Source organism: Zingiber officinale, chromosome 10B (genome assembly GCF_018446385.1).
Source record: "Zingiber officinale cultivar Zhangliang chromosome 10B, Zo_v1.1, whole genome shotgun sequence".
Taxonomy (NCBI): Eukaryota; Viridiplantae; Streptophyta; class Magnoliopsida; order Zingiberales; family Zingiberaceae; genus Zingiber; species Zingiber officinale.
The window spans coordinates 14,180,497-14,193,004 of record NC_056005.1 but is presented as its reverse complement, the minus strand read 5'-3'; the positions used below and the strand labels follow the sequence as shown (position 1 = coordinate 14,193,004).

The window sequence follows — 12,508 nt, the reverse complement described above, 5'->3', positions numbered from 1 at the left end:
TTATCTATTAAATTCTATTTGTTTGGTTAATTTCAACTGCTTGGTATTTTCTATTTTCTTTCTTATGGTTTCTGTACATCAGTATTTTGGCAGATTGGAAAGAATGTTTAGCATTTCTAAAAGGAATTATTATGTCTTCTTAACTTCAATCTGATTAGCTACTTCTATTAAACTGTAAGAACGAAGATTTGTTAATCTACCAAATCCTTAGATCTATATCTAGTACCAAACAAATACGTAGAATCAGAATCAGATACACAAGTAAATAAATAACTATATATACGGGCGCGAGACTTCTGATGATTCTGTCCTTTGTTTAGGAGAGGTCAGATCCTCTTGTTCAGAAAATTTTCAATCAAAGGAGGTCATGTCCATTCATTGACTGGATGTATTGGACCCTACCTATTAAATAGGTGGGATCTAATTCATTCAGCCAATGAATGAGCAGGGACCAGGACTGATCCAGGAATCTTGGACCAGAGGATCTCTACCCTGTTTAGGAAGCATGTGATGAGGCCAGACCCTTTGGTCCAGAAAATTTTAGACCAGAAAAGACCTTGTCCATTAACAGGTGGGGTCCACTTCATCCAACCAATAAATAGACAGAGAATCAGGAATGATCCAGGGATCTTGAACCAGAGGATCTTGCCCAGCATGTGATAGCACATAAAGATTTCAAGGATTTTATTTTTATTTTGAGAAAATAATTTTGTTTACATATGCTTTTTTTTTTTTTTTTGAAACTATGGACTCTTTATTTTCTGTGTGAAAAAAAAAATACTTATATCTCAGAGAAAAAAAATGATTATATTTGTGGAGTCCAAGACTAGATAGCAACGTTAAGATTAAGAGGGAGGAGAAGGGACTAGGGAGTGGATGTTAGAGTAATGATATATATAGAGAAATAATTTTAGGGAAATGTTCAGAAAGATAGATATATGAATTTATGATCTATCATTATTATTATTATTATTATATTTTTTTGTAGTGAGTATTAATAGATCTGGATGAAAATTTTAAAAACCTTAATCCTCTGTTTGGATGGAGTGAGGGAAGATTCATTAACGGAAAGGGAAGGAAGGGGAAAGGAAGGGAAGTGAGGGGAAGTAAAGTATTTAACTTCTTCTTGTTTGGGAGGGATGAAAAGTTTTAACGTAACATGTGTTACTTTGTTTGGGAGGAAAGGAAGGGGAATGAAGGTTAAATAGATAAAGTTACAAAAATATCCTTATTTTTTAAATTAGAAAATTTTCATAATATTAATATTTATTTTATAAATATAAATTAGATATTTTTAATAATAAAATTAATTTTTTATATTATCATTTAAATTAACTATTATTTAATAAAAAATTAATTTTTTTATACTATTCATAACAAAATAATAAATTACCGATAATCAAATAATTAAATGAGAAATAATAAAAATAATGATTTTAGAAATCTTAAATAAAAAAATTTGAAAGATAATGTTGATAACGAGAATTCTTATTCTTTAAAAACTTATTAAATTTTGATGAAAAAATTAAAAAAATAATAGATATCCTCTTAAATTTTGAAGACAAAAATAGTTTCTCCCTTCAATTCAGTTAGAAGATGTGTCGAATCCCCTCCTCTAATAATCTGATAGCAAGCGAGCTGTGAAGAAGGCGAGGAAATTGAACTCCGACGACATAGTAAAATTAGAAATTGAAATATTTCTTAAACTATTAAGAACAAGGGTAGAATTGGAATAAAAAATATTTTATTTTCCCTTTCCCTTCCTTACACCCCAATTCGGAGTGTAAGAAAATTTCTCTTTCCATAGATAACGAAGGTTAAAGTTTACCCTTTCTTACCTTTCCTTCCCCTTCCTCACTCCTTCCCAAACGAGGTTCAAAATTTCCCTTCTCTTTACTTTTCCTTCCCTCATCTTATCCCAAACAGATCATAAAAGGTGAATTAGACACCAGAGCATTATACTCAAGATTTTTTTTTTTAAATTTCATAACAGACCTTTTAATTTTTAAAATTTTAATAGTGCAATCTAAAAAGTTGTTTGGCAAACGGTGAGAATGATGGTCGCAATTATACCATTGAAATGTATTTAAAAAATTAAATTATGATGTAATTTTGGAGGTGGGAAAGAAAATATTTTCTGAAAAGCATAATGATTTTTTTGATTTTTTGATTTTTTGTTTTTTTCTAGCCTTTTCTTATTTTACCGTGAAAATTGAATTTAACAAAATAAAAATAAAAAATACTAATAACAAGTTGTTGAAGATGGTTTGAGCTAGGGTTTTGAAATGTTCAGTCGTACCCTAACCAGCTAACTTCTACTGCCTTTGACGACGATGCTCCACTCGACCATCCGCCGCCATGCGCTTCTTCCCTTGCCCCAATTCCACCGCATCTTCTTCGCCACCTCCACTTCCTCCCCCCTGTCAGGCGGCAGCACCTCTTCTCGTGATTCTCACTTCATGGTCGAGTACCTCGTGAACTCGTGCGGATTCTCCGTGGAGGAGGCGTCGAAGGCCTCCAAGCCCCTCGCGCATCTCCGATCGACCGAGAATCCCGACGCTGTTCTTTCTTTCTTCAGATCTCAAGGCATTGATGGTGCAAATCTCAGGAAGATAATATCCATCCGACCCTCATTCCTCTGCTGGAATGTGGAATCAAACCTCACCCCGAAGTTTCAATTTTTTCGCGACCTGGGGTTGTCAGAATCCGACCTCGTTGCTGTCATCATGAAGAACCCCTCCATCATATCCTTCAGCATCCAGCATACTCTTCTCCCCAGATTGAATGTATGGGAAAACCTCTTTGGATCAAGGGAGCTGCTCCTCAAGAATATTAGGAAGCGGTGTTGGTTTTTGAACAACAGGTGTGAAAATGTGGTACGTCCTAACCTGAACTTCTTGCGGGATGAGTGTGATATTCCTCTCGAAAGGGCATCACTTGTCCTCAAAAAACATCCAACTTTCATTGCACAAAACCCAAACTCATTACGGGCGTTGGTAGATAGAGCGGAGGGAATGGGATTTACTAGGAGATCTCGAATTTTCCTCTGGATCCTTGACATTCTGTTTAGGACCAGCAGGGAAAAAGTTGACGCTCACTCCAAGCTCATGAGCAGCTTTGGGTGGTCGAACTTGGAGTTCTGTACTGCGATCGAAAAACAACCAGGCTTCTTAAATATTTCCACAGATATCTTACGGTTAAAGATGGAATTTTTGATCAAGGACATTGGGTTCACCCCATCAGGCATTGCTAAACAGCCGAGGCTTTTAGTATTCAGTTTGAAAAAGAGGACGATTCCTAGGTTTCAGGTCATGAAGATATTAAAATCAGAAGGGTTGTGGACTTCAAACGACAAGCAACTTATGTTTTTCACAATGCCAGACCCAAAATTTCTGGAGAAGTATATTCTTCCTTACAAAGATAAATTCCCTAAACTACTTGAGATCTCGTGTGCTGTAGCTGAATGATGGTTGGATAATTGAAACTGCAAAAGCGAACAAGGATGTTGAACTAATCTTGTAGTTTTTGTATGTGTTTGTTATTCTTAAAATTGTTCATGTAGACATTACAATGCCAAGTTTTCTAAAATTGCATTTTATTATACCCTGATTTAGTTGTAGAAGGGATTATCTTAGAAAATGGAGGATTGGGCTCTGTGCAAATTATTCCAGCAATTGAAGGTGCAGTAAATAGTCATGTTCTTGAAAGTTGAATTTTGTATTCCCCAGAGCTTGGTGTGTGATCATTTCCCAAGATGTCTGAGGCACCGTTTTATGTACATGTAGGGCATGAAATTTTTCACAAGCTTTTCTCATTGATAACAAGCTTTATGGAAGGCGTTTCTTGTTCTTAGAAGGTAGGATTCCTAGCTTCAAATCTTTCAAATAGAACATGTAGAAAATACTAAAATTTTAGATTTGATTTCTAACTCTGTATATGTTATTCACATTTTTTTTTATTGTGTAGTCTGAAGTGATTCTGATATTTTTTGTTGAACTGCTGTGTCTGTTGCTCAGATAAATTTCTAGTTCTTTTAGTATAGAAAATTTTCCCTTATTGTTTCCATTTGGACAGAATTTTCTATAAACTGCTTAGTAGTCAAATTTGCCTGGTGCAATGGAGATCAGTCTCAGAAACCTGTGAATTTTCCAAATTATTTCCTAATTGTTATGTACATGTGAAAGCCTAATTGTTATGTAGATGTGAAAGAGATGCCAGAGAGAATTTTTACTGAGATGATATATCTTAAAATATGAACAGTAGTAATAAATGATTAATAAATACCTCACCCAAATATGTAGAACACCAAACTGTTAATTTTAAAATTGGCTTCAATCAGCCGCCATCTGATTCATTATTTGGATAACTGCAGATTTTTATCTCCTGGTCAAATGGTTCTAATTGTGTTTGTTTCGACAATTATCTTTCTTAAATATGTTATCCTTTCTCATTTACTAGTTCTATTCAAGATCGAATTGGATGTCCATTGTGATTCCATTCTTTTTATATTTTCATTGAGAGCAAGTGTTAGATCCCGTGATTGTTTTGATGTGATCAATCAAGTTGATTAGGTCATATTTTGTGTTTGATCCCTGTGTCTGAGTGTGCAGGAGCTTAGGAACGCAGGAAGTTGAGCGGAAGACGTAGCTAGCGAGAAGGAAGGCACGGGAAGGGAGCCGACGGGCTTGGTGCGTCCGAAGGACGAGAGAGCTGCGGAAGAGTACACCGGTGGGCGAGAAGAACGTGCGCGGTGTTCGAGGGACGTTAAGCCGGGGAGGAAGGCTGCTCGAGGAGAAGGCCGAAAATTGAGTTTGGGTGAGTCCTATTTCGGTTGGTCGAAATCACTCAAGCAAACGGAGCTTCGGAACTCAAAGCGAAGAAGAAAAGGAGTCAAAAGAGGTTGGAAACTATTTCATGCAAGCTAGAAGGTACTTATAGCAGGAACCTTGAGCTGTTAGAGTATTTCATGCTTGTTGAAGACGCCTTGAGCTAGGTCAAAATGATCGTTGAGGTTCGGATAGAGTTCTATCCGAACAACTCATTGGAGGTGTCTTAGACCTCTGTTGGAGGCGCCTTAGACTTACGAGATAGAGTTTCTAAGACCTATAAAAGGACCCCTGGACCTAGGAATTAAATATCAATTGTTCAATCAACTCTATAGTCATTCCTAGCAATAGTTTTGAGCTGTTAGAGTGTAAAAAACTTCTCTGTCTTAAGTAAAGGAGACTTTCTAGTGCGCTTTTTATCGCTCTGGATTAACAATCTTCTTAGTTGTAATCAGGTTAACTGTTGAGTCTCTACTTTATTTCTGTTTCTTTATTTCAGTTATTTCATTATTGGTATTGCATTTTTGAGTTGAAAGTATGAGGAGAGTATAACTTTTATTTTTCAGGCAATTCACTCCTTCTTGCCGGCCTCCTCTGCACCTACAATTGGTATCAGAGCTCGACCGCCTCAGAATGACTAATCGGCAACTGAAGCACAAAGATCAAGACGATGGTCGGAGCTAACATTCATTCCCCGAAGTTCGACGGAGATTTCGCTACATGGAAAGCGAAAAATGGAGGTATTTTTAAAAATTGAATTTGATATACTTTTAATAATGAAGTATGGATATGCATCGCCAAAAGATAAAGAAGAGTGCAACTGGACGAAAAAGGAGCAGGTTGATTGCGTGGCCAACGGAAAGGCTGAATTTCACCTGCTCAGTGTTCTGCCGCCCCAAGAGGTAAGTCGGATCAGAAGCTACGACCCCGCCAAAGACCTCTGGGATAAATTCCTGGAGCTCCACAAGGGCACCTCAGAAGTGAAGCTAGCAAGGCGTGACATCCTCCGGACACAACTAACAAATCTCCGGATGAACAACGGCGAGAAAATTGCGCAACTCCAAGCGAGGATCAAGGAGCTGATAACGCAACTGACAAATCTCGATAAAACGGTAACAAACCGAGATTCGATCCGGTACGCGCTCAACACCTTCCCGAGAACTCCCGAGTGGGCCTCCTTAGTAGATGCGTACTATATCTCTAAGGACTTCGAGGTAAGTACTTTAGAAAATTTATTTTCAACTTTTGAACTTCACGAATCTCGGATTGCAGAGCCCAATGAAGTGGAGAAAACAAGTCGGAATATTGCCTTAAATGCAAGAACAAACGATTTTGACTCTAAAGCCTCGATCGACGAATCCGAAGTGGCACTATTGGTAAGATGCTTTAATAAATTTTTTAATTCTAATAAATTTAGATCGCAGACAAAGAGTCATCAGCAAAGAAAAAGAACGGTTCGTTGCTACAACTGCAATGAAGAAGGGCAAATCAAAGATGACTGTCCAAAATTAAAGAAAAAGGAGAAAAAGAAGGAAAAGATAGTATAAGAAATCAGAATTCTTCAAGCACAAGAACATGAAGGCCACTTGGTCAGATTCGTCTTCTTCCGAATCAGACGTTGAAGTCTTCTCGGGGTTAGCGCTAATGGCTAACCATCAGCTGGAAGAAGAGTCAAGCTCAGAGATGAACATAGATGAAGGGGGAGGAACATCAGAAAAGGAAAGTTGCAGTGAAGGGGGAGCATCACCAAGTCAGGTAAGTCAGGTGCGTAATCTTACCCCTACTCAGTCCTTTCACTTTATTAAAGTCCTTTATAAAGATTTAGATAAATTAGAAAAGGAAAATGAACATTTGAAATTAGAGAATGCAAAATTGAAAGATGAAATTGAAAAATCGAAGACTGATGCTTGTTTTAAAACAAATATTTTTTCAAAAGTCAAAACTTAAGGTTTATGGAAAATTAAACTGGTATGTTAAACATCATCAAGATCAACTTAGGAAAATTCTCAAGAATTATATGCCCCCTAAGTTTCTAATTAATCCAGTAGGAAGGAATCTCTATTGGGTTCCAAAATACTTATTAGAATAAATTTCTTTTATTATTAAAGCTTCCAGCAAGAAAATTAAACGTTAAAATTTCTTTATGAGATTTTGTATAAGGAAGTGGTTGTTGCTCCAATAACCAAGAAGGCCTAATGCCTCGCCACGACTTGGAAGCTGAAATATTGAAATAAAATGTTTAATTAACTTTCTGAAAAAGTATTAAAACTAGAATTAAATAATGTTTTGAAAGTTTTTTAAATATTTTTTTGAAAATTCTAAAAATTCAGTTTACTTAGAAATTTCTTTTCTGGAAAATTCTAAAAATTCATTTTACTTAGATTTTTTTTTTTAAAAAAAATCAGTTTACTTTAAAAAAAAATTTCTTGAAAATTCTAAAAACTAATTTTACTTGGAATTTTTTTAACAAAAAAAATTCATATTATCTTATTATTATCCCGTTTTTGTTGTGATCAAAGGGGGAGAGATAGGTACAAGTGTAGGGGAGAGAGTTTTTTTTAATAACTCTGAGTTTTAAAAATATTTTTGAAAAATTCTGTTTAACTCTTAATTAAATAGTTAAAATTTTATTTATTGTAAATTTATGCTTAACATGTTAGTTTAGTAATTTTTTTTAAAATTACTGTTTGTCTATTTTTACCCTAACTTGGACTTGGGTTGATGCACATAAAAAAGGAGGAGATTGTTAGACCCCGTGGTTGTTTTGATGTGATCAACCAAGTTGGTTAGGTCTTGCTTTGTGTTTGATCCATGTGTCTGAGTGTGTAGGAGCTTAGGAACGCAGGAAGTCGAGCGGAAGACGCAGCTAGCGAGAAGAACGATACGGGAAGGGAGCCGACGGGTTCGGTGCGCCTGAAGGACGAGAGAGCTGTGGAAGAGTATACCGGTGGGCGAGAAGAACGTGTGCGACATTCGAGGGACGTTAAGTTGAGGAGGAAGGCTGCTCGAGGAGAAGGCCGGAAATTGGGTTCGGGTGAGCCCTATTTCGGTTGGCCGAAATCATCCAAGCAAACGGAGCTTCGGAAGTCAAAGAGAAGAAGAAAAGGAGTCAAAAGATGCTGGAAACTATTTATACCATGCAACCAGGAAGGTACTTATAGCATGAACCTTGAAGGCACCTTAAACATGCATTGAAGGTGCCTTCAACATTGAAGGCGCTTTCATTGCTTGTTGAAGGCGCCTTAAGCCAGGTCAAAATGACCGTTGAGGTTCAGATAGAGTTCTATCCGAACAACTCATTGGAGGCGCCTTGAATTTCTGTTGGAGGTGCCTTAGACCTACAAGATAGAGTTTCCAGGGCCTATAAAAGGACCCATGTACCTAGGAATTAGATATCAATTGTTCAATCAACTCTGTAGTCATTCCTAACAATAGTTCTGAGCTATTAGAGTGTAAAAAGCTTATCCGCCTTTGGTAAAGGAGACTTTTTCTAGTGCGCTTTTCATCGTCCTGGATTAACAACCTTCTTGGTTGTAATCAGGTTAACTGTTGAGTCTCTGCTTTATTTCTATTTCTTTATTTCTGTTATTTTATTATTGCTATTGTATTTTTGAGTTGAAAGCACGAGGAGGGTATAACTTTTATTTTTCAGACAATTCATCCCCCTCTTGCCGGCCTCCGCTGCACCTACAACAAGTTCACAAACTTTAATATAATTTAATGTAGAAGTTGCTGACAGTAGCCAAAATTCTATTGCATTGACTTGTTATTCAATTGATGAGATTTTAAATCAGATCAAAGAGGTGATAATACTCATACTAGATAGTACTTCTGAGACTTAGCCCCACACTCTTTAAGGGCAAGACCCCTATGATAGGACTGGTAAGCCCTAAAGTGTCGGTTGGACCTATGGGGCTAATCTCCCCACTTCTCATATATCAATCTTCCATCATGCAATTGATCAGTTACAAGGTCGGTCGTATTTCTTTCAGTAGACAACATTTTCATCGAATCACAACAACTCGTCAGAGAATAACAACTATTTGACATGGAATATTTCGCTATCATAACACATATGTGCAATGGAACTTTCCTCTGAGGGTGGACGAAGATCTTCCATTACCTAATGTTACCTGACATATTCTGATATCAGACATTTTCTGCCGTCTCATTATTGCAAAGATTATGAAAGACGGTTTGTATACATGAAACAAAACCTTCCTCAATGGGTGCTTGTACGTCTTCCATTACTCGACATTTTCTTACACTAAACATTCTCTGACGCTTCATTATTGCAGAGGTTATAAGAGTCAATATAAAAATGGGATTCTCTCTATTGGCCAAGTACATTTTGAATAGACATTTTTACTATACGCTTTAATAGGCGCATGCTCATACATCTACTGCTCATCTTCTTCTCCATTTTTGGTCACTATTTTGATTTGAGTGTCGGAGTGTCTGTACCAAGGACCCCTCCGTAGTTCTGGCTCTAATGTTTCTATTTGCTCTCTCCATTGTGCGTAGAAAGGAGCATTCAAAGTCATTTTCTTCCGCCTCAGAGTCTTCCAACGGTCAACATTGCAGCCATCTACCTAGCGCGTGATAACCATGATTTTGCTACATTATTTTGATTTATAATGCATGCTTTTATTGATCTTCTCATAGATTGAATTTATATTTTCATCATGTTTCATTAATTACATTTAATTTTGGACTTAATTGCAAATTAGTTTATTATCATGGTATTTGATGCTAATATTTGATTATTATTTTGTAGGCGTCAAAAGGGTCGTGGACCCGATCAGATTAAACCACATTTGGGCTCAAATCTAGGGCTAAACAAGTCGATCATGTCTTGGAGCGATTGAGATCGTTCATTGAAGATAAGAGAGATCTGAGTCATCCGTCAAGGATCTGGTCCATCCAACCTAATGAGAAGCAGATTTCATCCGTTGATGAAGATCCAAATCCAAGACGCTCTAGCCATTGATCAAAACCTGAATTAATCTGGACCGTTGGATCAGATTGGAAGAGGTTTAAAACTGGAGAAGCTACAGTGGCTTCGACGAGCTCAGCGTTTTCACGATTTCAGCACTGTTCCTTCTCCTTCTTCAACGACGTCGAAGCCTCCCATTCTACTTCCAGATCTAAAAACCTAATCTCTTCATCTCTGGTGAGATTACAATGATCCGGCGACCAACAATCCAAGAGCAGAGCGCGAATTGAGGGCATTCCCTGTTTGTGGTCTTGATTCCAGCGAGCGCATCCAAGCCAAGATTTGAGGGTGTTCCTCGATCTTGTGCTACCATCATCCAACGGAGGTGCCAGAGAGCGTTCCCCAGCATTTCCGATTTCACTCCATCATCGATTTCACCTCGCGATTCTAGAATATCCTCTGTTTCTCGGCGGTTGGTGAATTCAGAGGGTTCTGAGCTAGTTAGGGCGTTCCCAGTAGCTTTTGACTTTTCCTGAATGAGCTGCAAGTTCATATTTTCGTTGCTGAGTGCTCGAAGAGCGTTTCCAGAAGCAATTCAGTGACACGGCAGAGAGGAGAGGTTCGGTTGTAGATTTTGGATTGTGGAGTGTTATTAGTTAGTTTTTTTTATCTGTCATTCCTTTGCTCAGATCTAAAGATCTGATAGATAGATTGCACTTTATTCTTTATTTTGCATTGCCTACTTCAGTTTTTCATTGAATTTTCTTATGCAATTCCATTTTTGATGTTCTTACTTGCCGTTCTGATTTTATTGAATTTCTATAATCCAATCCTTTTTACAGCTACCTAATTAGTTTGCAATTTAGATTCTGATTTGAATTAGAAGTTCTGATTAACACAAGTTTGTTTAGTTTTGGTTATTTAGTTAGTTAATTTTTGTTCTCTGCATTGGATTTATGGTAACTGACATGGAGTTTCAACGTTGAATGCTTACTTGAGCTTTCGATTGTTACCTAAATTGTATATTAATGATCAAGTGTGAGATTGGATAATTTGTTAGTTAACGAACTTGAGTCAAATGATAATAGAGTGATGCTAATTTGATGAGGTGGAGTTGAATCATGTTTAGATGATGATGACCTTTCTTTGATTCAATTCTTGAATTAATTAAATGAAAACAAGTTGCAAAGTGAATCAAATGGAAAAACTTAATTGACCTTGTTGATGTAATAATTTGATTTGAATCAATTCTAGAATTAACACACATACTTTTTACTAGTTATCCTTAGAAAAATACGACTTGGGACTTATTGCTACAACACTTTTCTTTAGTTTAGTTGAATTTCCAATCTTTATTAATTTGGAGCGCCTAGTGACATGCAAAACGGCGATTATCAAATTTTGGTGTCGTTACTGGGGACTACATAACTAGTAGTATGTGTGTATTTTATATTGTGAATTGATTGATTTATTTTGTTAGCATCTTTATTGATTTGATTGCTTATCTTTTGTGTTTTCATGTTGACTTATTTCTGAATTGTCAAGTTCTTTAATGTTCATATATTCATTGTGTTTGAAACTTTATGCTCTTGAGTCTTCTAATTTTGAGTTTAGTGTTGTAGTGTAAGAACAGAAGATTTCAGTAGCGTGGATCCATATTTTCAGAATTTTGGAGGAGGAATGGAGAATCAGTATTTTCAGCTTGAGTATCAATTTTACCCAACCATGGATCAACAAAATAGGTATGAGTCATTTTCTAATGCTTATAATGCTAATTGGGTGGATCATTCATGTTTCAGGTATGAAAGTACACAAGGATAATTTATTGAGTCATATCCAACCTACCATAATTCATATGGGGTTCAAGAGGTTTCAACATCTTCTATGTCACATTCTTTTCAATAGAACGATTCTCAATTTGGAATGCCAACATGGAAATTCAAGGAGATTATGCAACAAATGAGAGAACATCAAAAGCAACAATTTTCAAGGATACAGAATATACAGAATCAGTTAGATCAAATTGCAGCATCCATCAATCAGTTATAAGCACAAAACTCCAGTGGAGAGATGGAAAGTAGAGATTTTGTCAGGCTGACCCTACTCCTATTTCTTCGTAAAATTTTTCTAGTATTATTTGTGAAGATGTAGTTATTCATATTTCTGATTCTAGTAATGTTGTTGTTTTAGATGATGTGAATGATGCAGATATAGATGCAGAAGATGATTTAAGTGTAGGGGAATGCTTACTGGAAGCATTACCTCAAGAATCATCAAGAATAGAAGATGTAAGTGTAGGAACTTGTGCTATGGAGGCAAGAACCCAAGAATCACTACATGAAGTTGTACAACCACCTGAACCAGAGCTTGTGCCATTATTTGATGAAAAGGAGGTAACAATCACCACTCTAGGTACCTTTCAACTTGACAAGGTTAGTATTTCTTGTGATTTATCAGAAAATTTCATAAAGGTACCACTCATTGATTTTATTAGATGTGATTCATTGTTTGATATATCTTCTACCCACACTAATATTCTCCTATTTTCATCTTATCTCACATGCGTGTGGGAGGTGTTGTCCTTAATTGATTGTGTAGGAGAAGTTAAGCTTCCGGAGTGGGTACTAAATCTGAATCGTCTCCGACCTCCAGAAAGAGTTTTCAACGGAAAAATGATGAATAAAAAGGATTTGTTTGTAACAAAGAGTACTCCACTACCGACGTGGATTCTTTTACTAAATCTTCT

General features: G+C 36.6%; 1 protein-coding gene across 11 annotated transcripts; it reads left to right on the top strand.

Moving 5' to 3' along the window:
• Window positions 1-2,261: 2,261 nt before the first annotated feature.
• LOC122029710 (transcription termination factor MTERF6, chloroplastic/mitochondrial-like) lies at window positions 2,262-12,268 on the top strand. 11 transcript variants are annotated; one of them, XM_042588809.1, is made up of 5 exons: window positions 2,262-3,527; window positions 3,615-3,680; window positions 3,786-3,856; window positions 5,393-5,566; window positions 11,385-12,268. In XM_042588809.1, the coding sequence occupies exon 1, from the start codon at window positions 2,334-2,336 to the stop codon at window positions 3,465-3,467; it is 1,134 nt and encodes a 377-aa protein (XP_042444743.1). In that variant the 5' UTR covers window positions 2,262-2,333; the 3' UTR covers window positions 3,468-3,527; window positions 3,615-3,680; window positions 3,786-3,856; window positions 5,393-5,566; window positions 11,385-12,268. The 11 variants fall into 11 exon arrangements, 9 of the variants coding, with proteins under 9 accessions (XP_042444743.1, XP_042444740.1, XP_042444741.1 ...); XM_042588806.1 differs by lacking the exon at window positions 11,385-12,268 and adding an exon at window positions 9,604-11,041; XM_042588807.1 differs by lacking the exon at window positions 5,393-5,566.
• The last annotated feature ends 240 nt before the right edge of the window (window positions 12,269-12,508 follow it).

Bases quoted from the DNA above. Each gene is read 5' to 3' on its own strand.
- LOC122029710 (XM_042588807.1), top strand. From the start codon at position 2,334: ATGCTCCACTCGACCATCCGCCGCCATGCGCTTCTTCCCTTGCCCCAA.